General features: G+C 41.2%; 2 protein-coding genes and 2 long non-coding RNA genes across 6 annotated transcripts in view; 1 reads left to right on the top strand and 3 right to left on the bottom strand.

The window, feature by feature from the left end:
* Window positions 1–546: 546 nt before the first annotated feature.
* LOC306926047 (uncharacterized protein) lies at window positions 547–5,841 on the bottom strand. 2 transcript variants are annotated; one of them, XM_079505281.1, is made up of 7 exons: window positions 5,613–5,841; window positions 5,235–5,289; window positions 4,621–4,676; window positions 4,013–4,046; window positions 3,898–3,920; window positions 3,361–3,433; window positions 547–2,966 (listed from the first exon to the last, which is right to left on the bottom strand). In XM_079505281.1, exons 1-7 carry the CDS (start codon window positions 5,688–5,690, stop codon window positions 1,348–1,350), a joined length of 1,938 nt encoding a protein of 645 aa, XP_079361407.1. In that variant the 5' UTR covers window positions 5,691–5,841; the 3' UTR covers window positions 547–1,347. The 2 variants fall into 2 exon arrangements, with proteins under 2 accessions (XP_079361407.1, XP_079361406.1); XM_079505280.1 differs by having other exon boundaries at window positions 3,361–3,436; window positions 5,613–5,840.
* A 245-nt stretch (window positions 5,842–6,086) lies between these two features.
* LOC306926584 lies at window positions 6,087–10,018 on the top strand. The gene is made up of 3 exons (XR_013790404.1): window positions 6,087–6,294; window positions 7,172–7,467; window positions 8,350–10,018. It is a non-coding gene; the product is annotated as an uncharacterized lncRNA (long non-coding RNA).
* A 620-nt stretch (window positions 10,019–10,638) lies between these two features.
* Window positions 10,639–15,936, bottom strand: LOC306926943 (uncharacterized protein). 2 transcript variants are annotated; one of them, XM_079506470.1, is made up of 7 exons: window positions 15,708–15,936; window positions 15,330–15,384; window positions 14,714–14,769; window positions 14,106–14,139; window positions 13,991–14,013; window positions 13,454–13,526; window positions 10,639–13,059 (listed from the first exon to the last, which is right to left on the bottom strand). In XM_079506470.1, the coding sequence occupies exons 1-7, from the start codon at window positions 15,783–15,785 to the stop codon at window positions 11,441–11,443; spliced, it is 1,938 nt and encodes a 645-aa protein (XP_079362596.1). In that variant the 5' UTR covers window positions 15,786–15,936; the 3' UTR covers window positions 10,639–11,440. The 2 variants fall into 2 exon arrangements, with proteins under 2 accessions (XP_079362596.1, XP_079362595.1); XM_079506469.1 differs by having other exon boundaries at window positions 13,454–13,529; window positions 15,708–15,935.
* LOC306926945 overlaps window positions 10,639–16,172 on the bottom strand; it is a 251,928-nt gene continuing 246,394 nt past the window's right edge. The window contains exon 2 of the long non-coding RNA XR_013790459.1: window positions 10,639–10,811. This is a non-coding gene — a long non-coding RNA (uncharacterized lncRNA). The remainder of the gene's footprint in view (window positions 10,812–16,172) is intronic.

Genomic DNA, 16,172 nt, shown 5'->3' on the forward strand with positions numbered 1-16,172 from the left:
TTAAAAAAAAAAGGTGGTTCTGTATCTTTTGATATTAGTTTTGTGATTTGTAGGTGGAATCGGATTTCAACCTCTTTGGATAATTGAGTACTTTTCTGGCATGGTTTGTTTGGTAACCATAATGACCAATCATTTTTGAAGCAGTTCGGATATAAATGAAAGTAGTTCTTGGACTCCATGTGGCCACTCATCTGACTCAAAATTGGGGCAAGGTTTCAGCCTGATTTGCATCATAAAAATGTGTGTACTTCTGTCCCATTGTCAGTATGCACAACTTCTGGCTGTGCACCTGCAGAGCCATGCCATAAAGAAAAGCTGGATTGTCATGACTTCAGTAGTCTTCATTTACAAAATACACAAGACTGCTGCAAGAAGGCAAGGCATCCATTCTTGGATGTCATGGGGGACCAAGTATAGACTCCTGAGGGACCCCAATTACCATAAGTAAAGTAGTTTCATTTAAGTGCAAATAATAAAAACAAATATATATTCCTTTGAAAGCCTGGAAGAGACCATTATACAGGTAATAAACACAGGCAACATACACATAGCTGAATGAAGCTTTAATTGTTAACAAAATACAGGCAACATGCCATTAAGTACAGAACAATAAAACTGGCACATAGAGCTAAACGGCAGGGTGCAGGACAAAGAATAAAATAAAGAATAGAAGTCTGCACTCCACAACTCCACTAAGTTTAAGAAGCTCCCAGTCAAGGCTTAATGTGTCAAAACGTTAATCTACAATAAGCCTTGATTGGGAGCTTCTTGGAATGTTAGTGTGCAGACTTCTATTCTTTAACATAGCCATAAGCACCTTAATTATTTAAAGGTTGCGCACGTGATATTCTTAATTTATGAATATCATAAATGTTAAAAACATTCAGATAGTAATAATTGCTATATAGCGATTGTTCAGTAACAGGGGTCTCCACATCTTTCCAGCTCTTAAGTAAAAAAAAGTACATTTTCAGGTTGGGACTCGGGATACCAATTTATTAAGAGAGAGAAGTCATACAGGATACATAAGTACGGTAAAATTAGAAGTAATGGCGAAGACGGGAAAAAGGAGACAAGCCATTTTGTCATATCAATAACCTGTAATTAGGCGATACACAATGTTTTAAATTGCTCTGGATAAAAGCTAAATGCTTAATTGTTAACCAATTAGAGAAATCTGCATACACACAAACCTTTTCCAACAGCATTTTTCTTCCTCTAAACAAAAAACATTTCTAGCTATAAATCACCAAGCTTTACATGCTATGTTTGTATCAATCTTTTTCCGGAAGACGACGTACCCAGGCTGAAGAATTATGTTGAAGCAGACCATCACCCAGTCACCCATCACTCCTGACATGGATGCAACTGTGGCCCGGGTCCCTGAGCCATGGTAGCCTTGCTGTGGCTATACGTGTGATAATCAGTAGATGCATCTGGTCCAGTTGAGTAAAGAAGTCGCCTGCTGCTTGAGGATTTTAGGTTTTCTCTCAGGTGTCGGAGAGAACCGGGGGAGTTTACGTCGCATCGGTCTCTGAAGCGTTTGTTAGAGCGGGGGCTTTCAGAGTCCAGTTCCCTGTCGCGCTTCCTGAGAAGGGATCGGTGAGGGGACAAGGCAAGAGCTGCCATAGCTCTGTTGGCATCCATGTGCCTTGTGCACACACTGCAAGGAGGAACACCAAAGTATACAGGTTTTCCCAGGCAGACTAATCTGTGGTAGACTCTCTGAAACTCCATGTCAATCTTCTTGGGAGAGTATTGGATGCTGCTGCTGTCGTGGCAGGTGGAGATGTCAAAAGAATGGCCAGTCCCTGTGGTGGACTGACGCAAGTAGATCTTTGGTTGTGAGGGACTGTCACTGCAGTGGTGATGCTTCCTTGGTGACATGGTCAACTTCTGTAGAGAAGAGTGTGGAGATTCAGACCTAGATCTGGTAAACGCTGGGTGTCTGTAATGGCTTTGCCTTTGTGCAGTGTGCAACTTGGGGATTCTGGAGGGTGACTGGCATGAGTTGACCTTTGATTGTGAAGGACTGTAGTAGTGATGCTTCCTTGGTGACATGATCGACTTCTGTGGGGAAGAAAGTGGAGATGCAGACCTAGACCTGGATTCCCCCAGGTGTCTGCAATGACTTCCTGCTGTGTCTGACTTGGGGCTTGGGGAGAGGGCATGGGACTTTCCACTTTGACTTTCCAAATTCCTCAGCCAAGTTTTGAAAGGACTCCGTCGGACTGGGGAGGAGCAAGCAGCAGAGCTATCTGTGACTGTGAATGATTCCTTTTCATGTGCAGTATTGCTCGTCAGCAGAGGACGGATGTTTTCTCTCCCCGACCTTGGGGACTGGCTCCTGAATCCATCAATCGTGAGATGGCGAGACCGGCCAGTAGGCTGATCCCTCTGATGTCGGCTCTCCGTTGGTTCAAGATGTTGTTGCCTCTGTAAAATCTTAGTGACAAAAGAAGGTTCAATAAGAACGTCAGGCCTGTACTTAGATTCCACAGGGTCTGCCTTTTTTGTACGACACACGATTTCTGTTTGTTGATCCTGCTGGTTGGTAACGTCATGCAAATACGACTGCTTCACCGCTTCAGTTGTTTCCCCTGGCGTTAAGTTCATGAGCAATGAGCGGTTGGGGGATCTCTTACGAACGACTTTTCCTTTTTTCTTCTTTGGGTTTGTGAGGTCTCGTGCTCTCACTGAGACATTGAGGGTGTGGTTGAGGTGGCTTGCATTAGGCAGAAATCTATGCCTCCGATACTTCCTCAGTACAGAGTCAGCTGCCTCAAAGACCTGCTGACTATGTACGGCCTTGGACAGTTGATCGATCATCCTGGGGTAAAGTTCCACTAAAGAGGTGCCGTGACTACTCAGTGTATTCTCAAGTTCCTCATCCTGGTCCTCAGGCTGGTTTCCCTGAGTCAAATCCAAGAAGCTCTGACTCAGCTGGGTATTGTTAATTCCAGATACTGTGAGAGATACATAGAACAAAATAAGTAATGAAATAATAGCCAACTCAAGGTAGGCCTGTCACAATTATTACATTATTATTATTATTTTATTTTGGTATAATCCATGTTGAAAAATGTAACGATGTAAAATGTAAAAAAATCATCAAATTGTGGAAATGGCAGATCTGCAAGCTCACAACAAAGCTGCGATGCAACACGTTGTTAGCTTGTTGCCCGTCTATTTCCACTACTAATGATTTTTTTTAAGAGTATAAAGTTGTCATCATTATGTGAGTTATTTCTTTGTATATTTAAGTTATTTGATACATCTGCCCTAACAAAATTGATCCACGAGTGCAATGTGCCATTGAGGTAAAGAAAAACAAAACTGATAGGTTGGTAAATGTCTTACCCTCATCCTGCGCAGAATGATTACTGCCAAGATCAGTCTCATCAGCCTCACACTCCTGCAAAGTGTTGTCCCACTGCTGAAAGTAATTTGTAAAAATGAATACACTTTAGGCCTGGGCCGTGGCTCAGCAGTCCAGGCACTGTGGCTGGTATTAGTCTGGCAGTGTGCCACGGGTTCGACTCCCGATCCCGACAGCCCTTACTGCATTACCCCCCCATCTCTCTCCCCATTTCCTGTCAGCCTACTGTCTGTCCCTCCATAAAAAATATAGGCGAAAGCCACAAAAAAAAACATTTAAAAATAAATAAAAAATACACTTTTAGGAGTGACAAAATCTGGTACATTCAGGAAGTTAAAGGAGGCTAAAATCATCTGAAGAGCGACTAGTTTGAAAAGCAATGCATGACATTACTTAGTAACTTCATTCCAAGCCATATTTGGTGTTCACTGCATTGTATGCACTTTGTTTAGTGCTATTGCTAGCAAATAAACATCACCATTTTTATATCACTTTAATTTTATATTTTTGCAAGTTACCTGAGTGTCATTTGTGTCCTGTGCTGAAATGAGAAGAAACACATGTGATGGCATTAAATGACAACATAAACACAGATGTAAACATTGGTGTAATAAGATAAAAGTTGACATCTACCTTTCAGTGACTGTTCTCCAGAATCTATTGAGGTCTGAGGAATTAGAGACAAAGTAGAAATCAGTATAGACGACCAGTATCACAGTGTGTGTGGTGATAGGCTGGTGACGTTTAATCAGATGAACCGTAGCGTCCCCATTCAGGAGAAAATAGCAGATGTACAACTACAAACTCATAATGGGTCGTGTTAATACATGTTCTATATTGACGACATTGATTAACCACATAAGCCCAATTGTATACTTAGTCGGCAGTCGCACAATGGTGTCATGCAAGAAGAGAGGAAATGGGCATCTACAATCTCACCATGTCGCATCACGATGCGTTGTGAGGCGAGCATGTAGATCTATTTTAGCTGAAACTCAATCTGTTTTTAAATCAATTTATTTATATTTTTATAATTGATTAAATGTATTAGTTTGACCAGCTGTTGGACAACTAAAGAGCCAGTGATGCCAGCTCTAATGATAATACATAAATCTGTTAGGCAAACAGCAGTCATGAGATGACTCCACTCATACATACACACTGTCACTGTCTGTCAAAAGTTGTTGAGAATTGGGCAGTTTACATCAACCACACGACTACCGCTACTACCCAAACCTTACATTTGGTTCCAACAGTGACATCTTCAACTGGCCCTCGTGTATGTGGCGACAGAGCACTTCATCATCCAAGGACAGGGCAGAACATGAAATACAAAACAGAGAATAGTAGGAACAGACAAGTAAACAACCACTGAGTAATGTATATGTCGGTACAAATCAATCCCAACCTGTGTTCTCACAGCAATAAAAAAAAGAATAAAGAGAAGAAAAAAATGTATGTGTGTGTGTGTGTGTGTGTGTAAATTTGGCCTTGAATAAATCCTTTTTGATTAGCCGAAAGTTACAACATATGACTACACAACACATGCAGTTTGTGCGCATTAAATCATATAATAATAATACATTTTATTTATAACGCACTTTACATTTGAAACAAATATCAAGGTGCTACAAGCAGAAAAATATAAAAATAAGAATAAAAACAATGAAAACATTCTGTGATCACCTAAACAGCTAAAAGATTAAAATAAAAGTCCAACTAGGCAAATGTCTTGCTAAAAAAGGAAGGTCTTTAGTCCTTTTCAAAGCAGAGCCATTTTAAAAGCATCTACATAATGACACTGAGACGCGGTAGCAGAAGGAACAGGGTAGGTAGACATTTCACATTTGGTCACCTTTATTGGACGTCTTTCGCAGGTCCAAATTCACATCATCACTCAGTCCTGCATACTGTGAAGTCAAATGGACAGGTGTTCATGTGACTAAAGTTTCACTGCATGAATACTGTCTGATTAAAATCAAATGCAAAATTCTCACGTGACATTTTTAATATAGTGGTGTGATTTTTTCTTTAAACAAACAAAAAAAAACTATGAATGTAGAAACATGCCTGGAGAATGCCACTTGCAAGCCCCTGGAGGGTTTTTAGGCTTTCTCCTTCACATTTTTATTGACCTTTTTGTATGTGAAAATAAACAAACAAACAAACAATATAATGTCGTACTAACGGAGCTAACGTTAGCACATAGCTTACTCCACTCACTCATACATACCTTCCTCGTGATTCTATCTATATCACGCACGTAGTTCTTCATATTTAACCTAAACTTGTATTCCAGGTTTCCGTCCATGTTTAAAATATAACAGTTTGAGTTTGATATAGTATTATTAATTCATATAACAATAGTATCGTTAATTTCTAAACAGACGCTCTGACTGGCGCTGCAGTGTAGATTTGAAAAAGTGGAAACTCTGAAAATCGAGAAACCTGATTGGAACAGGAGGTGGTGACGTAAGGCTTTCGTCGTGGATTGCGTCATGTTTCTGCGACGTCCAAACTGGGCAGTGCTGTGCTATGGTTGGTTGAGAGGAATCCGTGCCCTGATTGGTTGAGCGCTCTGAAAATAGCGGATTTACAAGCTCACAGCCCGTCGCAGCGTGACGCGTTGTAAGCTTGTAGATCTGCTATTTTCTGACTTTCAGACAAGACACACAGGCTTCCGTCGTCGTAAAAATAAATAATCATTAATTTATGTTCCTTGAACAGCTCACAATTATTTTGGTGTTCATATAAAGTTAGGTGCTTTAGAGAGATAACAACTAGAGCAAAAATAATGCGGAAGTTAAGTAACGCTCAGCGTCAGACGAGTCCAGAGATGGATTGTGAAGAACCAGCAGGATCTTGTGGACAGACTTGCTGTCAAACAACTGCATGGAGACTCCAGAAGACCACATGTAAATAACCTACAGGATCTTTGTGTAGTCTATCAATGTATGGAATGGATACTGTTACTGTTTAAATCACTGGCCTGACTAGTTCTGAATCCAAATATGCATCTTGAAATGAAATGAAATGAAATCTATATTTACCCAGGGTATCTGGGCTAAGCTCAAGAACTTGTTTCCAGCCAGGCCCTGCTCATAGAACACATTTCATCGTAGTGGTTGATGCCTTGTTCAAGGGCATTTCAGCGGTAATTTTAACGTGTCGGACGGCTGGTTCGAACTGGGAACCTTCCGGTATCTAGACCGCGCCGCTATCCGTTCGGCCACCGCTGCCACACCTTCAACCTTGTTACAATGCATGGTGGCATGGCACCGTGCACCAGAAGATGCATGAAGAGGCTACAGAGCTGTCACAGGCACACTGCATGCTGGCACCGCAGTACCAAGTAGATGTAGCTGCTAGCGATGCCTATCTGCATCTAGTATCTTGCAGCTAATGCAGATGTATGGATGGATGTGAAGAATTTACACATGGAACTGTCGCCACGACGGATTTCAATCATTAGATTAGAGTCAAGAGTATTAGAAAAGGTCAAACTAGCAATATGTTCTAATCTGTTTCTTAAAAATGCACATTTAAATTCATGTTCAGAAGCATCTTCCATAAAACCCTAAAGATCTGGGATATAATAAAAGCAAATGTTAAAAGCCTCAATCTGCAATGACTTCAACTAGTTCAAATTGTTTAGGAATCAGTGTTACGTCCGCTAGTGTGGGGGATTCGATCCTTTCGTGTAATTTCACAAATCACAGATTGGGACTTGGACCTGTCAAAGAATTTCAGTGGGGATGTTTGTTTTTGCTTTACTCCCTGCCTGTTTACTAGGATTACAGGATCCAGTCAGAGCTGTAAACACTGAACACTGCATGGGGGCACTGCCAGGAGATGGATGTGAAGAACCTACAGGATCTGGTGGTCAGAGCTGTCTCACTGCACGGCGGCACCAGAGCGGCTGTGACATTTGACAGTGGCTCTGGAAGCTCTGTGTCTCTGTCTTACAGAGAGGTCGTAGAGCTTGGGAACACATTGTCACATATTCTGCTGCAACACTGTGCTGGAAATGGAGGCGTGATTGGATTATACTGTTATACCGATTTATATCTGCCAGTCTGGATTCTGGGGTGAGTTTACATATCATGATATCTCGTCTCTGTCGGGTGGGAACTGGGAACCTCATTATGTTCAAGACTTTTCAGGATTCGAATTCAAAAGCATCAAAAGTAGCAGCTCGACAAGCTCAAAACACAGCGTTCTGCCAATTTTTATGCTTTCGTGTGACGCTGTTAGTAGTATGATCAAGTAGGGCATTCATTTATGAAAAAACACACAAAAAAATAATTCGGAGATAGGAGTTTTCTGCCCGACAGCAAGGATATACTATATGTGAAGTTGTGAAGAATGGGATTTAACACTCAAATTTCGAGCTGTTTTGTGTTTTTACATTGTTTGTGTCTGTATGAGTGCTGATAGAGCTGTCCATTACCTTATGACATGTTCCATACTTAGTCCAGTGGTTCTCATAGAGCCATCCAACTACAGCTTGTAGATCGGTTATTTTTGTGTGCACCACCATTGTGCAAAAGATATCATACAGGGTTCATTGGTTAGCAGACTAATCGATTTATTCTATTTTATAAAAAATATATAATAATAAAGAAAAGATTCAAATTTGTATTCGATTAACCTAGATTGTTCGGTTAAATATCGGTTTTAACTTTTACTGTTATTTTCGGTTAATTGCCAAGCCCTACGTTCAGATGCATATAAGCCTATCTCACAGAATTTCCCCGCCCCCCTTAATACGCCCCCTTTTGGGGTTAGTGGTGATAGCGTGACGTCACTCCATAGACGCTACATGTTAACAGAGGTAATTTAAGATACGGGATACATGACAAATGTATCCCATATATATATATAACTTTTTAATTCCACAATCACCTTAGAGATGTACTTTTTGAAAAACGGACAACAGACTTTGTCTCGTCCAACCATGCTTAATGCAGGTGCCGACAGTGTACAGTATCTGACGGTGGAGGGCTTGCTGTCAGCGGTCCAGGGGGGAATCGCCTCCATGCAGGAGAAGGACGAGATGATCAACACCAGTAACAAACCCCGCCGGAGAGTTGGCCACTGCACCGCCTGTCTGACAGGGAAATACCCTGTGGAGCTGGAGTGGTGACTGCCTGCCTGCTCGCCGCAGCAGCACACCCGTGCAACGGCAAGAGCACAGTCGAGCTGGAAGGCAGCGCTCATGCTGTCTTGACCCACACAGGACATTTAACTCTAAGGCAGTGTTTCTCAGCACCCCCCCCCCCCCCCCCCCCCACACACACACACACACACACACACACACACACTCCAGAATTATATGAATTAAGCCAATGGTACTCTAACTTTAATATGAATTAAGCCAGTGGTACTTTATTTTAAATGTCAGGGTCTCCCATAACTCTTACGTTACAGACCGGTGAGGGGTCTATTTGGAACCCTTTCAAGGAACCCTGGACCCCATTTGAGAACCACTGCATTAGGAAGGCCACGGAGCCTCATTTGAGTTATTTTTGATATTTGGGATATCCTGTGTTAATGTAACTCTTGACACGGTACACTGAGTTACAGAACCATATGGTTCTTAATTTGATTCCTAACCCCCTGGACCCCACTTTGAGAACCACTGCTCTAGATTACACTTGACTAACGCCTGGACTGTCGATGACAATTACTCAAAAAACATGTGAAGCAGCAGTGTATGCATTGTTTCAAACAGGGTGATATTGCAGGTTATACTACTAGACAATGGAGTACCGTAGTCCTGATGTCACTCCCGCTACCCCTGGGTCACGGAGATATTTGTTACATTGGAAATCCCATAGGGGAATCTTAGATCTTGTCGCATAAGAACTGTGTTCCAAAAATAAACGAATAAGCCCAGTGATTGTCAGATACAGTACAGTATGTGACACTTTAGTTTATATTGAGTTACATTTGATCAAACGTCTTGTTTAGGGAGATTATTATATATTTTTTCTTACTCTTTGGATAAATTTGTACTTTTACAACTGCCAGTTGATGCTTCATATCATGAGTAAAATCACCCAGCTGATGTGTTTATTTTTGGAAGATTAAGGGTGTGTTCGGAAATGTGCACCGGGAGCGCACTCACCTATTAGTTTGCATTGCACAGTGTGCTCAGTGCGCTATTTCCGAACGCGCCCTAAGATTCCCCCATGTAAAAAATCTGACCTAGGGTGATAGTGACCTCTAGTGGCCGTGATGTCAGACTTTAGTGCTCTTATTATTGTGGAGGTCTTTTCATGGCCCCATGTAAACCAAATGTTTCTGAACCACTCTTTAAAATCATTGGGTCTGATTTTGCACCTTATGTGTGTTCCAAGACTTAACCTCACGCATATTTTGATACAAGATGCTGTATAAGTGAAAAAACGCACAACTCTTTCGACCAAAATTGAGCTGAAAACTCTTGCTGTAACTGCTGTTACTTATAAAGCCTGATTTACTTGAGGTACAGTGTTCTTTGTTGCATGGCAGTTGTTTTCCCTAACCACACTAACCAATGTACACAGATGGTTGCTGTGATGTAAGTCTGAAAGGGGTTGATGGATGGTTTTCTCAAAACTGCAATAAAACATTCCATGAATAAACATCTATGTATCTTGATGACTTGAATTTCTGGGACAGTCTGATGTCAAACCCTGGGTCCAAGTAATTCATAAACAAGAACTTTGTTAAAAAAAAAAGGTGGTTCTGTATCTTTTGATATTAGTTTTGTGATTTGTAGGTGGAATCGGATTTCAACCTCTTTGGATAATTGAGTACTTTTCTGGCATGGTTTGTTTGGTAACCATAATGACCAATCATTTTTGAAGCAGTTCGGATATAAATGAAAGTAGTTCTTGGACTCCATGTGGCCACTCATCTGACTCAAAATTGGGGCAAGGTTTCAGCCTGATTTGCATCATAAAAATGTGTGTACTTCTGTCCCATTGTCAGTATGCACAACTTCTGGCTGTGCATCTGCAGAGCCATGCCATAAAGAAAAGCTGGATTGTCATGACTTCAGTAGTCTTCATTTACAAAATACACAAGACTGCTGCAAGAAGGCAAGGCATCCATTCTTGGATGTCATGGGGGACCAAGTATAGACTCCTGAGGGACCCCAATTACCATAAGTAAAGTAGTTTCATTTAAGTGCAAATAATAAAAACAAATATATATTCCTTTGAAAGCCTGGAAGAGACCATTATACAGGTAATAAACACAGGCAACATACACATAGCTGAATGAAGCTTTAATTGTTAACAAAATACAGGCAACATGCCATTAAGTACAGAACAATAAAACTGGCACATAGAGCTAAACGGCAGGGTGCAGGACAAAGAATAAAATAAAGAATAGAAGTCTGCACTCCACAACTCCACTAAGTTTAAGAAGCTCCCAGTCAAGGCTTAATGTGTCAAAACGTTAATCTACAATAAGCCTTGATTGGGAGCTTCTTGGAATGTTAGTGTGCAGACTTCTATTCTTTAACATAGCCATAAGCACCTTAATTATTTAAAGGTTGCGCACGTGATATTCTTAATTTATGAATATCATAAATGTTAAAAACATTCAGATAGTAATAATTGCTATATAGCGATTGTTCAGTAACAGGGGTCTCCACATCTTTCCAGCTCTTAAGTAAAAAAAAAGTACATTTTCAGGTTGGGACTCGGGATACCAATTTATTAAGAGAGAGAAGTCATACAGGATACATAAGTACGGTAAAATTAGAAGTAATGGCGAAGACGGGAAAAAGGAGACAAGCCATTTTGTCATATCAATAACCTGTAATTAGGCGATACACAATGTTTTAAATTGCTCTGGATAAAAGCTAAATGCTTAATTGTTAACCAATTAGAGAAATCTGCATACACACAAACCTTTTCCAACAGCATTTTTCTTCCTCTAAACAAAAAACATTTCTAGCTATAAATCACCAAGCTTTACATGCTATGTTTGTATCAATCTTTTTCCGGAAGACGACGTACCCAGGCTGAAGAATTATGTTGAAGCAGACCATCACCCAGTCACCCATCACTCCTGACATGGATGCAACTGTGGCCCGGGTCCCTGAGCCATGGTAGCCTTGCTGTGGCTATACGTGTGATAATCAGTAGATGCATCTGGTCCAGTTGAGTAAAGAAGTCGCCTGCTGCTTGAGGATTTTAGGTTTTCTCTCAGGTGTCGGAGAGAACCGGGGGAGTTTACGTCGCATCGGTCTCTGAAGCGTTTGTTAGAGCGGGGGCTTTCAGAGTCCAGTTCCCTGTCGCGCTTCCTGAGAAGGGATCGGTGAGGGGACAAGGCAAGAGCTGCCATAGCTCTGTTGGCATCCATGTGCCTTGTGCACACACTGCAAGGAGGAACACCAAAGTATACAGGTTTTCCCAGGCAGACTAATCTGTGGTAGACTCTCTGAAACTCCATGTCAATCTTCTTGGGAGAGTATTGGATGCTGCTGCTGTCGTGGCAGGTGGAGATGTCAAAAGAATGGCCAGTCCCTGTGGTGGACTGACGCAAGTAGATCTTTGGTTGTGAGGGACTGTCACTGCAGTGGTGATGCTTCCTTGGTGACATGGTCAACTTCTGTAGAGAAGAGTGTGGAGATTCAGACCTAGATCTGGTAAACGCTGGGTGTCTGTAATGGCTTTGCCTTTGTGCAGTGTGCAACTTGGGGATTCTGGAGGGTGACTGGCATGAGTTGACCTTTGATTGTGAAGGACTGTAGTAGTGATGCTTCCTTGGTGACATGATCGACTTCTGTGGGGAAGAAAGTGGAGATGCAGACCTAGACCTGGATTCCCCCAGGTGTCTGCAATGACTTCCTGCTGTGTCTGACTTGGGGCTTGGGGAGAGGGCATGGGACTTTCCACTTTGACTTTCCAAATTCCTCAGCCAAGTTTTGAAAGGACTCCGTCGGACTGGGGAGGAGCAAGCAGCAGAGCTATCTGTGACTGTGAATGATTCCTTTTCATGTGCAGTATTGCTCGTCAGCAGAGGACGGATGTTTTCTCTCCCCGACCTTGGGGACTGGCTCCTGAATCCATCAATCGTGAGATGGCGAGACCGGCCAGTAGGCTGATCCCTCTGATGTCGGCTCTCCGTTGGTTCAAGATGTTGTTGCCTCTGTAAAATCTTAGTGACAAAAGAAGGTTCAATAAGAACGTCAGGCCTGTACTTAGATTCCACAGGGTCTGCCTTTTTTGTACGACACACGATTTCTGTTTGTTGATCCTGCTGGTTGGTAACGTCATGCAAATACGACTGCTTCACCGCTTCAGTTGTTTCCCCTGGCGTTAAGTTCATGAGCAATGAGCGGTTGGGGGATCTCTTACGAACGACTTTTCCTTTTTTCTTCTTTGGGTTTGTGAGGTCTCGTGCTCTCACTGAGACATTGAGGGTGTGGTTGAGGTGGCTTGCATTAGGCAGAAATCTATGCCTCCGATACTTCCTCAGTACAGAGTCAGCTGCCTCAAAGACCTGCTGACTATGTACGGCCTTGGACAGTTGATCGATCATCCTGGGGTAAAGTTCCACTAAAGAGGTGCCGTGACTACTCAGTGTATTCTCAAGTTCCTCATCCTGGTCCTCAGGCTGGTTTCCCTGAGTCAAATCCAAGAAGCTCTGACTCAGCTGGGTATTGTTAATTCCAGATACTGTGAGAGATACATAGAACAAAATAAGTAATGAAATAATAGCCAACTCAAGGTAGGCCTGTCACAATTATTACATTATTATTATTATTTTATTTTGGTATAATCCATGTTGAAAAATGTAACGATGTAAAATGTAAAAAAATCATCAAATTGTGGAAATGGCAGATCTGCAAGCTCACAACAAAGCTGCGATGCAACACGTTGTTAGCTTGTTGCCCGTCTATTTCCACTACTAATGATTTTTTTTAAGAGTATAAAGTTGTCATCATTATGTGAGTTATTTCTTTGTATATTTAAGTTATTTGATACATCTGCCCTAACAAAATTGATCCACGAGTGCAATGTGCCATTGAGGTAAAGAAAAACAAAACTGATAGGTTGGTAAATGTCTTACCCTCATCCTGCGCAGAATGATTACTGCCAAGATCAGTCTCATCAGCCTCACACTCCTGCAAAGTGTTGTCCCACTGCTGAAAGTAATTTGTAAAAATGAATACACTTTAGGCCTGGGCCGTGGCTCAGCAGTCCAGGCACTGTGGCTGGTATTAGTCTGGCAGTGTGCCACGGGTTCGACTCCCGATCCCGACAGCCCTTACTGCATTACCCCCCCATCTCTCTCCCCATTTCCTGTCAGCCTACTGTCTGTCCCTCCATAAAAAATATAGGCGAAAGCCACAAAAAAAAACATTTAAAAATAAATAAAAAATACACTTTTAGGAGTGACAAAATCTGGTACATTCAGGAAGTTAAAGGAGGCTAAAATCATCTGAAGAGCGACTAGTTTGAAAAGCAATGCATGACATTACTTAGTAACTTCATTCCAAGCCATATTTGGTGTTCACTGCATTGTATGCACTTTGTTTAGTGCTATTGCTAGCAAATAAACATCACCATTTTTATATCACTTTAATTTTATATTTTTGCAAGTTACCTGAGTGTCATTTGTGTCCTGTGCTGAAATGAGAAGAAACACATGTGATGGCATTAAATGACAACATAAACACAGATGTAAACATTGGTGTAATAAGATAAAAGTTGACATCTACCTTTCAGTGACTGTTCTCCAGAATCTATTGAGGTCTGAGGAATTAGAGACAAAGTAGAAATCAGTATAGACGACCAGTATCACAGTGTGTGTGGTGATAGGCTGGTGACGTTTAATCAGATGAACCGTAGCGTCCCCATTCAGGAGAAAATAGCAGATGTACAACTACAAACTCATAATGGGTCGTGTTAATACATGTTCTATATTGACGACATTGATTAACCACATAAGCCCAATTGTATACTTAGTCGGCAGTCGCACAATGGTGTCATGCAAGAAGAGAGGAAATGGGCATCTACAATCTCACCATGTCACATCACGATGCGTTGTGAGGCGAGCATGTAGATCTATTTTAGCTGAAACTCAATCTGTTTTTAAATCAATTTATTTATATTTTTATAATTGATTAAATGTATTAGTTTGACCAGCTGTTGGACAACTAAAGAGCCAGTGATGCCAGCTCTAATGATAATACATAAATCTGTTAGGCAAACAGCAGTCATGAGATGACTCCACTCATACATTACACATGTCACTGTCTGTCAAAAGTTGTTGAGAATTGGGCAGTTTACATCAACCACACGACTACCGCTACTACCCAAACCTTACATTTGGTTCCAACAGTGACATCTTCAACTGGCCCTCGTGTATGTGGCGACAGAGCACTTCATCATCCAAGGACAGGGCAGAACATGAAATACAAAACAGAGAATAGTAGGAACAGACAAGTAAACAACCACTGAGTAATGTATATGTCGGTACAAATCAATCCCAACCTGTGTTCTCACAGCAATAAAAAAAAGAATAAAGAGAAGAAAAAAATGTATGTGTGTGTGTGTGTGTGTGTGTGTAAATTTGGCCTTGAATAAATCCTTTTTGATTAGCCGAAAGTTACAACATATGACTACACAACACATGCAGTTTGTGCGCATTAAATCATATAATAATAATACATTTTATTTATAACGCACTTTACATTTGAAACAAATATCAAGGTGCTACAAGCAGAAAAATATAAAAATAAGAATAAAAACAATGAAAACATTCTGTGATCACCTAAACAGCTAAAAGATTAAAATAAAAGTCCAACTAGGCAAATGTCTTGCTAAAAAAGGAAGGTCTTTAGTCCTTTTCAAAGCAGAGCCATTTTAAAAGCATCTACATAATGACACTGAGACGCGGTAGCAGAAGGAACAGGGTAGGTAGACATTTCACATTTGGTCACCTTTATTGGACGTCTTTCGCAGGTCCAAATTCACATCATCACTCAGTCCTGCATACTGTGAAGTCAAATGGACAGGTGTTCATGTGACTAAAGTTTCACTGCATGAATACTGTCTGATTAAAATCAAATGCAAAATTCTCACGTGACATTTTTAATATAGTGGTGTGATTTTTTCTTTAAACAAACAAAAAAAAACTATGAATGTAGAAACATGCCTGGAGAATGCCACTTGCAAGCCCCTGGAGGGTTTTTAGGCTTTCTCCTTCACATTTTTATTGACCTTTTTGTATGTGAAAATAAACAAACAAACAAACAATATAATGTCGTACTAACGGAGCTAACGTTAGCACATAGCTTACTCCACTCACTCATACATACCTTCCTCGTGATTCTATCTATATCACGCACGTAGTTCTTCATATTTAACCTAAACTTGTATTCCAGGTTTCCGTCCATGTTTAAAATATAACAGTTTGAGTTTGATATAGTATTATTAATTCATATAACAATAGTATCGTTAATTTCTAAACAGACGCTCTGACTGGCGCTGCAGTGTAGATTTGAAAAAGTGGAAACTCTGAAAATCGAGAAACCTGATTGGAACAGGAGGTGGTGACGTAAGGCTTTCGTCGTGGATTGCGTCATGTTTCTGCGACGTCCAAACTGGGCAGTGCTGTGCTATGGTTGGTTGAGAGGAATCCGTGCCCTGATTGGTTGAGCGCTCTGAAAATAGCGGATTTACAAGCTCACAGCCCGTCGCAGCGTGACGCGTTGTAAGCTTGTAGATCTGCTATTTTCTGACTTTCAGACAAGACACACAGGCTTCCGTCGTCGTAAAAATAA

Source organism: Electrona antarctica, assembly GCF_951216825.1.
Source record: "Electrona antarctica genome assembly, chromosome: 7".
NCBI classification, from domain to species: domain Eukaryota; kingdom Metazoa; phylum Chordata; class Actinopteri; order Myctophiformes; family Myctophidae; genus Electrona; species Electrona antarctica.

What these genes read in the sequence shown, in the direction of transcription:
- LOC306926047 (XM_079505280.1), bottom strand. Translation starts at nt 5,690, where the DNA reads ATGGACGGAAACCTGGAATACAAGTTTAGGTTAAATATGAAGAACTAC. An exon ending in AGGACACAAATGACACTCAG is followed by an intron (nt 3,437 to 3,897) that starts GTAACTTGCAAA and finishes AATTACTTTCAG; the next exon opens with CAGTGGGACAACACTTTGCA. An exon ending in TCATTCTGCGCAGGATGAGG is followed by an intron (nt 2,967 to 3,360) that starts GTAAGACATTTA and finishes TATCTCTCACAG; the next exon opens with TATCTGGAATTAACAATACC.
- LOC306926943 (XM_079506469.1), bottom strand. Translation starts at nt 15,785, where the DNA reads ATGGACGGAAACCTGGAATACAAGTTTAGGTTAAATATGAAGAACTAC. An exon ending in AGGACACAAATGACACTCAG is followed by an intron (nt 13,530 to 13,990) that starts GTAACTTGCAAA and finishes AATTACTTTCAG; the next exon opens with CAGTGGGACAACACTTTGCA. An exon ending in TCATTCTGCGCAGGATGAGG is followed by an intron (nt 13,060 to 13,453) that starts GTAAGACATTTA and finishes TATCTCTCACAG; the next exon opens with TATCTGGAATTAACAATACC.